This window comes from Schistocerca serialis, chromosome 2 (genome assembly GCF_023864345.2).
Source record: "Schistocerca serialis cubense isolate TAMUIC-IGC-003099 chromosome 2, iqSchSeri2.2, whole genome shotgun sequence".
Lineage (NCBI taxonomy): Eukaryota > Metazoa > Arthropoda > Insecta > Orthoptera > Acrididae > Schistocerca > Schistocerca serialis.
In genome coordinates, this window is record NC_064639.1 from 758,527,472 (window position 1) to 758,544,790 (window position 17,319).

General features: G+C 38.7%; 1 protein-coding gene across 1 annotated transcript in view; it reads left to right on the top strand.

Annotated features, from left to right (window-relative positions):
* LOC126457965 (serine/threonine-protein kinase ATR) overlaps positions 1-17,319 on the top strand; it is a 359,569-nt gene that overhangs the window by 241,268 nt on the left and 100,982 nt on the right. The window contains exons 26-29 of the mRNA XM_050094723.1: positions 5,074-5,213; positions 5,474-5,590; positions 5,677-5,816; positions 7,211-7,489. Coding sequence (XP_049950680.1) covers positions 5,074-5,213; positions 5,474-5,590; positions 5,677-5,816; positions 7,211-7,489 — 676 coding nt within the window. The remainder of the gene's footprint in view (positions 1-5,073; positions 5,214-5,473; positions 5,591-5,676; positions 5,817-7,210; positions 7,490-17,319) is intronic.

Here is a 17,319-nt window from a genome sequence, read left to right on the forward strand (position 1 = left end):
TTACAGAGATCCATGAAAATTACCATGGTAAGGCTTACATTACCAGTGTTGTATCTGTTTTATTTCTACTGAGTTGCCTGAGAAATTGTTTGACTAATGGTCAACGTACCAACACATTATTTCTAAAACATTTTTGTTCTCCATTTTGTCTCCCTGATAATTTGTACATTTCTCACGTCAGTGACCAGTTGCCGCCATTGTTCTTTGAGAGGTTTCTGCACAGGTGGCACCGTAAGAAGACATTGGACTTATTTGGGAGGAGGATGGTAGAGATCCTCATCCAGCCTTCTAGATTTAGTTTTTCTCCAGTTTCCATAAACTGCTTGAGGAAAATGCTATCATGGTTTCTTTGAAAAGGTCACCACAAATTTCATTCACTGTTTCTAAGCTTGTGCTCCATCTCTAATGACCTAATCACCAAAGGGACTTGATTTTTTAAAGGTTCTGTGTGGAATCCACTCCCACTCTGCCCACTCCCCTCTTCTCCACTCCCCTCTTCTCCACTCCACCCCTCCCAGAAGTGGTGATCAGGGAGGAAGAGTTTCAGAAGGAGACAGAGGAAGTCAAATTCAGGGAATAAAATCACTGCAGCATCACAAAACTTTAACCCTGTTATATTCCTTACAGATGAAACCAATTGTCCTGATTTAAGTGCTAAGGAGCCAGCATCTGCTTACTGTTTTGACTCCCATTTAGTTCGTGTTGTGTTACAATGAATAAATGTCATCCACAGTAAAATAGTTTCACACAAAATTTGTTTTAATCTTTCTGGAAACGATCAGAGCAAGAGAAATTTTCTCTTACTCACATTTTTGGTCTGCTTAGAGTAACTTTGGCTCCTTGCTTATACAAAAGTTTCTATATCTGCAAAATTCACCTCAAACAGTTGTCTGACATGCTGAAAGTGCTAGGAGTCTCCCATTCTTTGGTCTGCTACTCTTTCAGTACTTTATCGTTTACTTTCATAACAATTTCAACTGAGATAATAGTTGTAAATTTCCTTGTGGAAAGTCATTATGATTAATTCTGTCACAAATATACTCCGCCACTCACATTTTTAATTGCTGTTGATGGATGAGAAGAGATATTCTGTACCCATATGTGAATATCAAATGATTTTAGCATAGCACTATTCTCTCTGTAACAAAGAATTTGATGATTGAACTTTTTTGCCGATACTGAAAATATGCCACTTTTAGTACTGTTTGAAATAAACAGCTGGATACCCGGCCTCTGTGGCCGAGCAGCTCTAGTTGCTTAAGTCCAGATCTGCGCTGATGCTACGGTCGCAGGTTTGAATCCTGCCTGGGCACTGATGTGTGTGATGTCCTCAGGTTAGGTAGGTTTAAGTAGTTCTAAGTCTGGGGGACTGATGACCTCAGATGTTAAGTCCCATAGTGCTTAGAGCCATTTGAAACAGCTGGATAGAATATTGTGAAATCATATATTGAATTTTAAAGAACCCAACCAACTTAGGAGAAAAAGGGGAGGCTGGTCACAATTTTGCTACCATTTGTTGTTGAGTTTGAGAATTTCTTCAAACATATTAAAATTTCGTTATATGTTTTCAAGTCTGTGGCAGTGACTGTTTGATAGACCAACAATTGCAACCTTTTCAAGAAATTCCTTTTTTGTGTGAATTCATGAACTATTTCCTTAGCAGCAGTAAAATTCCACTTACCAGTAAATCCAGTTGTTTGTGTTCTTTGCTGTTTGCACATCAGTTTCCACAGACTAGCTTGTTTGTAGTATACATTACAACAGTGGAGACAAAAGCTTCACATTACCTTCCACTGCTTATGTCCACATTGTTTAACTGTTTGAAGTGATTGAGATTCAAGACAAAAGGTATTGCCAGCAGATGTGTTTTAAATTGAATAATAAAGAATGTAGCTAAAAAAGTGAAACTTAAAAATGAACCTAAAACTTCAAAATTTGCCTGTTAGTAAATTATTGTGATTGAATAATGGCCAGTTATATGTGGGTTACCTGTTACTTATATAAAGTAGAATGTATGTGTGAAATCTCCTTCCTAACTGCAGGCCTCTTCTATACTGCATTTGAATTATAATAAATCATTTTGTGTATTACGGGAATTCTTATATTGTTAGGGACCCTCTGCATAGTTAGTACATGAGCTTTGAAATCTCCATTTACTTTATATGGAACATAAAATTTTGGGGATACTTTGTTAATAAAGTAAAAGTTTCAGATTGTTAGCAGTTCATTAGAACACCCATGTCATTATAAAAATGAAATGTAGTTAATCGAAATTATGAGAAACTTGTAAAAAATTAAAGTAACAATATTATGAAAAGGAAAGTAACGGAGATGCTGAGTTGCAGACAGGCACAACAAAAAGACTGTCACGAATAAATCTTTTGGCCATTAAGGCTTTTGTCAACAACAAATGGCACACACACACACACACACACACACACACACAGCTGCAGTCTCAGGCAACTGAAACCACACAGCGAGCAGCAGCACCAGTGCATGATGGGAGTGGGGACTGGGAAGGGATAAGGAGGAGGCTGGGGTGGAGAGGGGGAGAGATAGTATGGTGGGGCTGGCGATTAGTGAAGTGCTGCAGAGTAGATGGTTGGCAGGGGAGAGTTGGGGAGGGAGGGGGGGGGGGGGAGTAGCTCTAAAGGAGAGAAGTAAAGAGACTGGGTAGGATGGTGCAATGACAGCTGTGTAGTGCAGGAATGGGAACATGAAAGGGACTGGGTAGCTGAGTAGAGTGACAAACGAAGGTTGAGGCCAGGAGGGTTACAGGAACATAGGATGTATTCCTGGAAAGGTTCCCATCTGCACAATTCAGAAACGCTGGTGTTGATGTGAAGGATCCATATGACACAGGCTGTGAAACAGTCATTGAAATGAAGTATGTCGTGTTTGGCGGCGTGTTCAGCAACCGGGTGGTCCACTTGTTTCTTGGCCAAAGTGTGTCGGTGGTCATTCAAGCAGACAGACAGCTTGTTGGTTGTCATGCCCACACAGAATGCAGCACAGTGTTTTGCAGCTTAGCTTGTAGATCACACTGGTTTCTTAGGTAGCCCTGCCTATGATGGGATAGGTGATGTTTGTGACCGGACTGGAGTAGGTGCTGGTGTGATTATGTATTGGACAGATCTTGCATCTAGTTCTATTACAGGGTTATGAGCCATGAGGTAAGGGGTTGGGAGCAGGGGTTGTGTTACAATGGATGTGTATATTGTGTAGGTTCAGTGGACGGCGGAGTACCACTGTAGGAGGGGTGTGAAGGATAGTGAGCACGACATCTCCCATTTCAGGGCATGATGAGAGGTAGTTGAAACCGTGGCAGGGAATATAGTTCAGTTGCTCCAGTCCTGGGTAGTACTGAGTTTAGAGGGAAATGATCCTCTGTGGGTGGACAGTGGGACTTTGGGAGGTGGTGGGAGGCTGGAAAGATAAGGCATGGAAGATATGTTTTTGTACAAGGTTGGGAGGATTTTTACGGTCTGTGAAGATTTCAGTGAGACACTTAGTATATTTTGAGAGGGACCGCTCGTCACAGCAGATGCGACAACCTCGGTTGGCTAGGCTGTATGGAAGGGACTTCTTGGTACAGAATGTGTGGCAGCTGTCAAAGTGGAGTTATTGGTGGTGGTTAGTAGGTTTGATATGGACAGAGGTAGTGATGTAGCCATCTTTGAGATGGAGGTCAACATCTAGGAAGGTGGCTTGTTGGGTTGAGTAGGACCAGGTGAAGCAACTGGGGGGAGAAGTTGTTGAGGTTCTAGAGGAATGTGGATAGGGTGTCCTCACCCTCAATACAGATCGCAAAGATGTCTTCACTGAATCTGAACTAGGTGAGGGATTTAGGATTCTGCTTTTTTAGGAAGTGTTCCTCTAGATGGCCCATGAATAGGTTGGCATAGGATGGTGCCATGTGGATGCCCATGGCTGTACCTCAGATTTGTTTGTTGGAAATGCATTGAAAGGAAAAGTAATTGTGGGTTATGGTATTGTTGGTGGTGGCGACTAGGAAGGAGGTCGTTGGTTTGGGATCTGTCGGGCATTGGGAAAACATAGTTTTCAATAGTGGTAAGGCCATGAGCATTAGGAATGTTAGTTTAAAGAGAAGTGGCATCAATAATGATGGGCAGGGCACTGTGTGGTAAGGGGCAGGAACTGTGGGAAGTCGGTGGAAGAAATGGTTGGTATCTTTTATATAGGAGGGTAGGTTCCGGTTAATAGATTGAAGAGATTCTCTCAGAGGGGGCAAAGTAACCAACCACAATAGGGCGTCGTGGTTAGTTAGACTTATGGACTTTAGGAAGCATGTAGAAGGCAGCAGTGCAGGGAGTGCTAGGGGTGAGCAGAGAGATGAACTTCTGGGAGAGGTTCTGTGATGGGCCTAAGGATTTGAGCAGCGAGTGGAGATCCTGCTGGATTTCTAGAATGAGGTCACTGTGGCAAGGTTTGTTGGTGGATGTATCCGACAGCTGGTGGAGTCCTTCTGCCAGGTAATCCTTGCGGTTCAAAACAGTGTTGGACTCAGTGCCACCCAGGACTGGAGCAACTGAATTACATTCTGTGCCAGGGTTTCGACTGTGTATTGTCATGCCCTGAAATGAGAAATATCCTGCCAACTATCCTTCCCATCCCGCCCACAGTGGTATCCCGCTGTCCACCTAACCTACACAATATACTCGTCCACCCTTACACAACTTTCACTGCAGATCTACAACACCAGTTTTCAGTAAAAATTATTTGCCAGAATGGTGGATATATGATCCAACTGGAAAATGGAACTCTTGCATAATAGATTTGTCTTCCCTGTTTCCATACAGTTTTTATTCTACTTACCACTTATAGGACACTGTATCTCTGTCTTTCTTGCTGTTTATTGCCACAGTAATCAAAGAGTACATTTATGTAATGCTACCAAGCATTTAAGGTTATCATTGCCTTCATACTAGAAAGAAGGAAGACTGCCTCATGCCATTTTTATAGAGTACTATGTTCAAAATGTAGATTTGACTGTCACAAAATTACTCACAAGAAACTATAATTTGAGTGTAATGTATTCATGTACTGCTGCAGGTTTCTTGGAAGAAATTCCAAAACTGTCTATTTCGAAAGGAAACTTCTTCTGCAGGGAATATGCTTGTGCACTGAAATATCTGGAATCGCATGTAAAGAACCAACCAAATGATCTACAAGCCAATTTGTCCTACTTGGAAGTGAGTATTAAAAAATGTTTACACTTATAAATGAGTGTGAAATATTTAAACTTTCTCAAAGATTATCAAAAATTTAGGTTCATGCAACTAGTCAAATGGACTAAGGCATGAAATAGATGATGAGTATTTGAAATAAATATTTATTACAGAATGAGTTTGTTGGAGGAACAGAGGAAAAGTTGTGCTTCCTTTTCCTGTACTTCCTACTCATCTCTTTTAGATCATCTTATGTTTTTTTGGCCAAATCAATTCTTTTACAGGAAATATATGTAAATCTTAATGATCTGGATGGTGTTGCTGGCACATTAGCAATCCAAGGCAAAGAGCCTTCTTTATACCAAACATTACGTGCACATGAAGTAATGGGTCGTCTTCAGGTAAACCACAATTACCTCTGTTTTCACAGACATCTTCTATAATTTTGTGATTAATTATCTAATTGTTGATATTTGTTGTACTGTAGGAAGCATCTGCATGTTACGAAAAAATGGCACAAGAATTCCACATAGATGCCCATAATATACAAGGAATTTTAAAATGTTATTTACGGCTTGACCAACCATTTATTGCCATGAAAATTACAGAAGGTGTTACAGCAATAAGGTATTGAAAAGTTCTATCAAAGTTGCACAGATTATGATTTTTTTATAGACTGCACTATTTACTTGTACAGAAGGTTGCAAGCAAATCACATCTCCAGATGTGGGTGTTAACATATTTATGATTTTGTCTTTAATTGACAGCAATTTATGTTGCAGATATTATATTGTATGATTCTGATCTGTGTTCATTTCGGTAAGTGTTTCTGTTTGATGTAATGGAAATAGCATAGAGTGTTTCAAGAAATAGTAACTATCTCTGAACCGTGATACACATTTGGGTGACATTATCATGTCCATCTGCAACTACAATTTTCAGCATGCACAACAGCCATGTGAGCTGCTGATAGGTCCCCAGAGTGCCAAAGTAGTTATACTGTTGGGTTAGGACCATGGGAATTTAGGGATCAGAAAAAGTGCTTAATAGTCTTGCCCATGTCCTTTTAATCATTTATCAGCAATTTTTTAATGCGCTAAGACTACATTTATAACACTACACTGTGGGATAAATTCTTAGTAGCAAGTTACTTGTTTTAACCCCCCACCCCCATGCTCTCTCTCTCTCTCTCTCTCTCTCTCTCTCTCTCTCTCTCTCTCTCTCTCTCTCTCTCAAACACCACCTTCATCTTTGTCTCCCCTCTTCTTCACAGCATCTGGATTTCTCTCAGACTAGTCTTTGAATGACCTGCCCTAGTTTCCAAACTGCTGCAAACCATTTCTCTTTCCTCCTGCAAGAAGGAACATTCGGTGTCCAAATGCTAAGATTAGTATTTTCTGTTTCTGTCAGCAATAAAAAGAATTTTACATCTGAAGGTAAGCACTTGCCATTAGGGTCTGTCTCCTTGTAATTCTGTTATTCTTGTTGTTGTTGTTGTCTTCGGTCTGAAGACTGGTTTGATGCAGCTTACTGTGCTACTCTATCTTGTGCAAGCCTCTTCATTTCTGTATAACAACTGCAAACCTGCATCTTTCTGAATCTATGTTTTTTGAATTGATTTTTCCATTTGAGACATATAGTTTAATATAGTGGTTTGAGAGTGAACTAAATAACTTACTGTCGGGTGCTGTCTTCTACTCCACTAAAGAGTACTTACAAAGAAATTCTTAAAATTAGTGTTACTTTATGATACAATTGTATTTAGCACTGTTACCTCTGTCTCTCGACCATCAGTCACCCTTCCCCAACTGTCTCTCCCACTTGCGACTCACTTCCCTCATCCATTCACCCGACACAATTACGCGCTTCAGTTGGCCTGGAGTGGTTTGTTAGGGATCTAGAGAGTGAAAGAAAAGTTTATTACAATGATTGTTAAGTATGTGAGCTGATTTTAAGAATTTGCATTTCTAATGAAATATTGAGTACCTTCACTGTTTGCGTAATTTAATATCTCCTTACAGGCCGGAATTAGAGCAAGATATTCTCTCAGAAAAAGCAGAAGCTCTTTGGCGGCTGGGCCAGTATGATCACTTGGAAAAATTTGTCAGTCGCCCTGATGTTGCTCCTGTGCAACATTGGGGAGTACAGGTTGGAAAGGCCATTTCATTGATGCGCCTTCCTGATTCTGGTGGTGCTCTGACTGCTTGTCTCTGTGATATTCAGCGCTTGGTTCTCGATTCCATTTGTGAAACAGTGTACAAGCATGGAGCGTATCGCCATGCTTATAACAAAGTTGTTGAGTAAGTTATGAGCTGTATTATCTGGTAACGTTTCAGTTCTACTTAGACTAAGGGAGAAAAAAACAGAAAATTGTCGTAATATTACAGCCTTTTAATACATAGTTGCAACAGTAGTAAGTTTGTTACTTGCCTGTTAATGATGTGACTTGCAGCAAAATTAACATACAGTATATGGAAGAAAATATGCCTAATTGTGAACCAGTATAATGAAAAGGATAGTCGCTACTCACTATATAGCAGAGAAGAAAAGGGAAAAAAAAAAAAAAGAGAGAGACTGTGTTTGCGTGCACGCGCGCACGTGCGGCACACACACACACACACACACACACACACACACACACACACACACATACATACCTCACATGCATATGACCACAGTCTTTGGCAGCTGGAGCCAGAACTGGCTGTGGTCACGTATGTGCGAATTGTCTGTGCATGTGTGCGTTTTTTTGTCTTCTTTTGACAAAGGCCAAAAGATAACTTTCTGACAGCCTTTTGTGGTGCCTTACTGTGACTCAGCATCTCCACTATATGGTGAGTAGCAAGTATTCTTTTCATTATATTGTTACATTCCATCCTGGATTTTCCATTGCCTGATTGTAAAACCTTATATGAGGATAACACTATGTGTAAGTTCCAATTGTAGCTAAGACAAATAAAAACTCTGATTTGCATATTACTTTTGTACATCAGCATAAGCTGCGTGTACTTAGTCATAAGTCTCCTTTTCACACAAAACCTCTAAAAACTAAAATGTACTTTGAATGGCCCAGAGAAAAGCTTATATCAATGTTTTGGTGGGCTATAGAAAATCTGAGGTTTACCCCTAGTGTACAGTACTGTTTTGCAAAAAAGTTGTATAATAATGTAAGAAGCTAGTGCTATATTGTTCATTCATTTCTCACTACCAGTCATGGCGCAAGCACCCCTCCACACACACACACACACACACACACACACACACACACACACACACACACACACTATTTCACTATTTCATAATGTAGCAACACTAGACCCCTCCACACACACACACACACACACACACACACACACACACACACTATCACACTATTTCATAATGTAGCAACACTAGCACTACCAGCTGACATCCAGAGCCTAGGGGTGACATTTTGATTTCTGTTTTGTGTACTGCGACTTCCCATCTGCGTGCCTGAAAAACTGAGTAAAAAAAAAATTACAGTGCAAAAGTGTATTGTGAAATGACATGTTTCATTATTGTTGTTGTATTTATTATTATTGTTATTATTATTATTGGTGAATTTGCCCCAGAAATGGAAGACGTTAAGCAAACAACTCGAGAAGTTTTTCTTTGAGTTCTTCTTGTTCTTCTAATAGGCTTTCATTCTTTCCAAAAAGCTCATCTGACCACTTTGGTCTGTACTGTTTTTCTTTTGGTTGCTTTGATGTAATTTCCCATTTGTTTACTTTGTGTCTGAAGGTTTCTCTTTCTAGAATGTCAGCTTGTCTTATGTTCACATTATTTAGGTCCTTTCGAATTTCATCTAGCCGGGGTGTGGAATTGCCAAGTGAGGTTACATAATCTCTTATTCTCTTCATCAATCGATTTACTGGTAATTGACTGAGATGATCAAAGAATTTCATTTGCCTTTTCCTAATATCGGTTACAATGTTTGAAAACTTTTCTATTGTTTTAATTGATTGAAGGCTATAACCGTCTTGGGTATGTCTTCCTCCTGGAATTTTCCTGATGATCTTCCTTTCTTCTGTTTTGATGTCCTCAAGTTGTTGTTTTCTATTAAAGGTTAGTATTTCACTTGTGTAGAGGATTTCTGGTTTTATGATAGTATGATGATGATGAGGTTGCATACTCCGAAGAGTGTAGGAAACGATGCGGCAGACCTACACCGCCGACTAGGCAAGGTCATAGCGAAGGTGGTTTGCCATTGCCTTCCTCCGACCATAAGGGTGATGAATGTTGATGATGATGAAGACAACACAACAACACCCAGTCATCTCAAGGCAGGGAAAATCCCTGACTACGCCGGGAATCTAACCTGGGACCCTGTGCGCAGGAAGCGAGCACGCTACCGCAAGACCATGAGTTGCGGGCTTTGATAGTATTGTAGCATCAAATTTCTGGCCCTCTTTACATTGATTTTTTGTTGTAGAGGTTTTGCGTCAACGCTAATCCTTTTTTTAATTTTTTGGAGGTGATGTTGCTGTGAGATTTTTTCAGTACCTGTCTGGAGAAAAGAGAACCACTTGTATGAATATCAAGAGCTCAGATGGAAACCCAGTTCTAAGCAAAGAAGGGAAAGCAGAAAGGTTGAAGGAGTATACAGAGGGTCTATACAAGGGCGATGTACTTGCGGACAATATTATGGAAATGGAAGAGGATGTAGATGAAGATGAAACGGGAGATATTATACTGTGTGAAGAGTTTGACAGAGCAATGAAAGACCTTAAGTCGAAACAAAGCCCCAGGAGTAGACAACATTCCATTAGAACTACTGACAGCCTTGGGAGAGCCAGTCCTGACAAAACTGTACCATCTGGTGAGCAAGATGTATGAGGCAGGTGAAATACCCTCAGACTCCAAGAAGAATATAATAATTCCAATCCCAAAGAAAGCAGGCGTTGACAGGTGTGAAAATTACCAAACAATCAGCTTAATAAGTCATGGCTGCAAAATACTAATGTGAATTCTTTACAGATGAATGGAAAAACTGGTAGAAGCCAACCTAGGGGGAGATCAGTTTGTATTCCGTAGAAATATTGGAACACGTGAGGCAATACTGACCCTATGACTTACCTTAGAAAATAGATTAAGGAAAGGCAAACCTATGTTTCTGGCATTTGTAGACTTAGAGAAATCTTTTGACAATGTTGACTGGAATACTCTCTTTCAAATTCTGAAGGTGGCAGGGGTAAAATACAGGGAGCGAAAGGCTATTTACAATTTGTACAGAAACCAGATGGCAGTTATTAAGAGTCGAGGGGCATGAAAGGGAAGCAGCGGTTGGGAAGGGAGTGAGACAGGGTTGTAGCCTCTCCCCAATGTTATTCAATCTGTTTATTGAGCAAGCAGTAAAGGAAACAAAAGAAAAATTTGGAGTAGGTATTAAAATCCATGGAGAAGAAATAAAAACTTTGAGATTTGCCGATCACATTGTAATTCTGTTAGAGACAAAGGACCTGGAAGAGCAGCTGAGCGGAATGGACAGTGTCTTGAAAGGAGGGTATAAGATGAACATCAACAAAAACAAAACGAGGATAATGGAATGTAGTTGAATTAAGTCAGGTGATGCTGAAGGAGTTAGATTTGGAAATGAGACACTTAAAGTTGTAAAGGAGATTTGCTATTTGGGGAGCAAAATAACTGATGATGGTCGAAGTAGAGAAAATATAAAATGTAAACTGGCAATGGCAAGGAAAGCGTTTCTGAAGAAGAGGAATTTGTTAACATCGAGTATAGATTTATGTGTAAGGAAGTCGTTTCTGAAAGTATTTGTATGGAGTGTAGCCATGTATGGAAGTGAAACAGGGATGATAAATAGTTTGGACAAGAAGGGAATAGAAGCTTTTGAAATATGGTGCTACAGAAGAATGCCGAAGATTAGATAGGTAGATCACGTAATTAATGAGGAGGTATTGAATAGAATTGGGGAGCAGAGGAGTTTGTGGCACAACTTGACTAGAAGAAAGGATTGGTTGGTAGGACATGTTCTGAGGCATCAAGGGATCACCAATTTAGTATTGGAGGGCAGCGTGGAAGGTAATAATCGTAGAGGGAGACCAAGAGATGAATGCACTAAGCAGATTCAGAAGGATGTAAGTTGCAGTAGGTACTGGGAGATGAAGAAGCTTGCACAGGATAGAGTAGCATGGAGAGTTGCATTAAACCAGTCTCAAGACTGATGACAACAACAACAGCAACAACAACACCAGTTAAGGAAGCTTCCATGCTCTCTATGGATTATTTCAGCATGTAGATTGGTGCTTCATGCTCTGTGGTTGATGATAACATCACTGTACTTATGATGAGATGACACAGCAATCAGAGTTTTGTAATTTTATATATATATATATATATATATATATATATATATATATATATATATATATATATATATATATATATATATATATATATATATATATATATATATATATATATATATATATATATATATTAGTACATGAACTTCAGAAATCAAATCAATCTTCATAAGCAGTTTAATGCAACTCTAAAAAATTCTCGAGAAAATTCACTTTGAAGTTACCTAAATGTCTTTAATTCCCTAAAATTAAGGAACCTTTTTGATTGGCTGCATGGCTCTGTGGTAGAATGCTTGCGTGCAATGCAGGTTCTGTTCCCTATCAATACAAATTTATAAACAAAGGAGCATGTTCTGCAAGCATTTCTGTGAAATGTTCATGGACAGAGCTGTTTGTGCAGTAATTAGCAATGTTATTTTTGATGTGTACAACTGACTGGTAAATGTGTTCACATAGAGCAGTTAAAATCCCCAGTGTTTTGAACAGATCTTTACAATGAGCTCGGCTAGTATTTTTGGTTATTATTCTTATGGCTCTTTTCTGGAGTTTGAAAATTGTGTTCATATTTTGTGTGTTTGTTCCCCAAAAAAGAATGCCATAGCTAAGAATTGAGTGTACATATGAATAATATGTAACTAAAAGACACTGCATATTACACACTGGTGATAGGATTCTAAGGTCATAACATGCTGATGACATTCTGTTTGCAAGTACCTTTCGTTATTCATTCCTAGAAATTTTTGCGTTTGTTACACAGTCTATAGAGGTACCATCTACATTTAATTTAACATTGTCATTTCTTCCTCTTCAAACTGAAATTCATGGCATTAGTTTTCTTTATGTTCAATGTCATGTTATTGCTTATTGACCAATCATAATCTTCCTTGAGAGTTCCATTTGTTTTCTCGGCAAGGAGTTCTCTTGTTTTCTCAGTGACTATAATATTGCTGTCATCTGCGTAGAGAATTTTTTCACCATGAGTAACACTACTGGGAAAGTCATTGACGTGTATCAGGAACAGTTTTGGTCCTAATATGCTACGTTGTGGAACTCCTATATTAATGTATTTTGAGACTGATAAAGTGTTTTACTAAATGGTTAGATTTATTTGAAGTATGTGTTATCTGTACTCTTTGTACCCTATCTGCTAGGTATCATTGAAACGAGTCATTAGCTACCCCTCTTATTTCTAATGCTTCTAATTTATTTAATAGAATCTTGTGGTTGACTTTGTATCAAACGCCTTAGAAAGATCCAAAAATATGCCTGTGGCACACTCGTCTGTATCAAGAGCATCAAGTACAACTTTTGTGAATTCTACTATGGCTGACTGTGTATTTTTGCCACTTCGGAAACCAAACTGTGATTCGCTTAAAAGATTGTATTTATTCAGGTAATTCATTAATCTGTCTTTCATAATTGCTTCTATTATTTTTGACAATGCTGACAGCAGGGAAATGGGCTGGTAATTTTCTATGTCGTCTGCATTACCTTTCTTAAGCAAAGGTACAACTCTTGACTGTTTTAACTGCTATGGAAATGTCCTTGATGTGAAGGATTCATTTATTATATTTGTTAAGGGACCTTCTATAATCCCTATGCATTGTTTCAGTACACACATTGGTACTTCATATAAGCCTACTGACTTTTTATTTTTTAGTTTTTGAACAGTTTTATTGACTTCATTCTCTGTGGTTAGAAGCAACATCATTGTATTTAGTGCAACATTATTTACAGGTGTTATATTTGTTTTGGGGATTTTTTTGCTGTAACTTCTCTGCAATACTTGAAAAATGCTACATAGTTTGCTAAGTGTTGTGGATCATTTATTACCTTATCCCCCTCCCTTAGCAGTATGTTATTCTGTGTTTTGCCTCTCCCCATTTGCGTTTTTATAACATCCCAGACTGCTTTTATTCTCTGCATTATATATTATTTTGTCATTAAATGACTTTTTTGCAGCAATATGCACCTTCCTATAGATCATTTTGTATCTATGATATAAATTTTATAATTCTGGATCATTGCGAATATTTTTCATGGAAGTGAGCTGTTTAAGTGTTTTGGAGGACTTCTTAATACCTGCTGTTGTCCATCTGTTTTTCTGAGATGTTGATAGAGACATGCATACTTTTGGAAATGCCTTTTCAAAGTTCAATTTATACAATGTGGAGAATTTAGAGAATTTCGTATTCACATTGGTTTATTTATACACTTCATCCCGGCTTTGTTTTTCTAGTTCTTTTGAAAAATCTTTTATTTTTATTTCTGATAGATGTCGTTTGTAGGCTTGTAGTTTAGAGAATGATTCAATGCCTGATTTTACTGTTGTTACTTGACAGAGATCGTCTGATAGTCTGAGATCTTTTGCAGATGCATCACATTTTTCCCTGTCCATGTTTGTGGTCACATGGTCAATTACTGATGCAGTCGTTGTAGTAACCCTTGTTGCACTATTGACCAATAGGGACATGCCAAAACTTTGAAGGATGTTTATGAAGGTGATGCTGGATTCATTTATGGTATTAGTATTAATGTTAATGTCCCCACACAGAATTATGTTGACCTTTGTACTTGAGACTTTATATAGAACTTCTGTTAATTTATTGAAAAAAAGTGTCCACACTACTACTGAGAGATCATACACATACAAAATGATTAATTTCTTGGTCATATCAAGCCCTGTTAATTCAATAATAGCCAATTCAATTATAGCCAAATTGTGTTGTGTTTAAATTTGCTTAGTGATTGTTCAAAACACTTACGACAAACTCTGAGCCCATCGACTGTGAAGAAGTGTGTTCTGTAATATGGTTTTTGAGTGCAGAGAATGTCAAGCCAGGTTTAATTCATCATCAACCTTTAGAGATTTGTGATGGAAATTTAGTGACTAATGGAATGGTGAGAAAGTGGGTGAGACAATTCAGTTATGGACAAACCAGTATTCATGACAAAGCATGATATAAAGTGGGCAAACTTCTGTTTTCAAAGCTGATTTGGTTGAGAAAGTGAAAATAGATGGTTCACATCGAGAATGCTTTCTAATATTCACAAATTTCAAAACCAGTTAGTATGAGAGTGTCACAAATTCCTTTAATGTTTGCAATTTGTGTTCCCATTGGGTTTTGAAAATGCTTGCAGATATTCACAAAACAAAGCAATTTGACAGCACTTTGACATTTCTTGTCTGATAGAGTATTATATTCTTAATTCTTAAACAGAATTGTGGCTGCTGAAAGAAACTTGGGTTTGTCATGTCACTTCAGCATCAAAACAACAGTTGATGGAATGAAGGCACATATGATTCTCCAAAAAATAAAAATTCAAAATAACATTATCAGCACAAATTCATATGCACTCTGTTCTGGGACAGACAGGGCATTCTGCTCACTGTGTTCCTACAGGTGAAACAGTCAATGTGTGTACAAAATTGTGGAACATTGAGAAAACTTTGGTGCGCAATTCAAAACTAAAAGGAATGGAATGCTCAGTTAAGTCATTGCGTGGCCTCATGACAGTGCACATCCTCATTTTGCTGGTGTCACTCGAAACCGTATTCATCAGTTTGGTTGGGAACAGTTTGATCACTTGCTGTACAGCCCTGGTCTTGCTCCTCCTGACTCCCACTTGTTCTTGAACTTGAGGTGAGATTCTGTAGGAAGATGCTTTAACAGGGATGACAACATGAAAACCGGTGTTCAGCAGTGCCTGTCTATACTCGCGGCATTTTTCTATGAAGAGGGTATAGAAAATATGGTTTCCTTTTACAACAAATGTCTGAGAAATGGTGACAACAATTAGAAAAATAGTTTAAGAAATGCTCTTTCTTGTAAAAATAAAAAAATGTTTATATGAGTTTTCGTCCAAAATGGTTCTTACTTTTCAGACGTACTTTGTACGTTGCAGTAGTTAAGTAAAGATGATGTAGGCTGCACCAAATAGACTTGCATGGAGAGCTGTATCAAACCAATCTTCCATTTGAAGACCACAGTAACAAGTAGTATGTGGGTGATATGAGTTCTTTCAGCCCGTAGATAGGCATGAAATGTTGGTGCAAATGTCTGAACAGTCTGCGAGTAGACAATACATTCTTGGCTGGTTGAGAGGCATTTATGTTAGAAGGAAACTGCTGATAATACATCTCATTCAGGCTTACTGTTGACTGCCAATCATACAAGTCAAAATCAGTAATTCTCTCTCAGATTGATATTTCAGGAATTGGAGATTAGCACGAAAAATATTAAGGCTATCATTCATAAAAATTTGATAAGAAATTGAAAAGCATACACATCTGCCTCCTTCTCAGAAATGTCTACACCAATTTTCTGTAATCATCCAACATACGAGGGTAAGTCAAAAATTATCCGCGATGTAGCTATACCTTTTATGGCAGTACAAATAGGACACGTACATTAATATCATTTTTCAATATAGTCCCCTTGCTTTTCAGTACAGTTGGTCTATCATTGCACAAGCTTCCTGATGCTCTCAGAAAAGGTGGTTTTTAGCTGAGCAGCAAGCCATGCATGCATCGTGTCCTGCACTTCTTGGTCCAAGGTGAATTGACAGCCCCTTAGATCCTCTTTGAGTGGACCAAACAAGTAATAGTCAGAAGGGGCAAGATCAGGACTATATGGAGGATGAGCCATTACTTCAAACTTGAGTTTCCACAGAGTGGGCAGCGGTATGTGGACAGGTATTGTGCTGCAACAACACACCACCTTTCGACAGTAGTCGTTGGCATTTGCATCCGATTGCAAGCTTTAGCCTGTCAGTAAGCATCTCACTGTAATTTGCACTGTTTATTGTGCCATTCTCCTGATAATGTTTCAGTACTGAGCCTTGCGCGGCCCAAAAATGGTAAACATGTTTTCCTGCAGATGGATGCATTTTCCTGTTGGGCGGTAGTGGATAGTTCTATTCTGTACTCTGCTGGTTACTCTCCTGCTTGTAATGATGGATCCATGTTTCATCTCCAGTGATGATTCTGTCCAAGAAGCTTTCACATTCATTGCCTTAGTGATCCATATGCGTTTGGCAGATGTCCAAGCTTGTTTGTTTATGCAACACTGTGGATTGTTTCTGGATCCATGTCGCACAGGCTTTATGAAACCCAAGTCTGTTGGGGATGATTTTGTAGACAGAACCATCACTAATTTGCAGATGATACGCCACTTCAGTGGTCACTCATATATCTACCAGAACCATGTCATATGCACACTCAGTGTTGTCTTCATTTGTGCTCATGGATGGTCGTCCAGTTCCTTCCTCATGTGTAACACTTATGTGACCATTTTTGAACTTTGCAATTGATTCATTGACACTTCGTTGTGGCAAGACACTGTTCCCATATTGTGGCAAAAGTCTCTGATGGATTGTGACCCAATACACCGTTCGACCACAAAAACCAGACCAATGCTTGTTGTTCTTCTTTGGTTCAAATTTCTAATAGAGCGGCCATGGTATATTTGCAACAAAAAGAAGACAAATGGAGGAATTAGCACCAGACTTTCGTAGTAGGGGCAGAACAGCATAACAATAAAATAAACGAGGACAGGTCGGTATGATCAATGTAAGAGTTATGTCAACATTGTGGATAATGTTTGACTTACCCTTGTGTTTTCTTTCCTTCAAACTATGAACACTGCTATCAAACTTCATATCTATAGAAAAACACATTATAACAGAATTCATCTGTATGTAAGTGAAAAGGGCAAAGCAAAGATCACAGTTCATTTAGTATACTGGTGTGCTATATTTGCCAAAGTATTATTTGTCTCAATTCT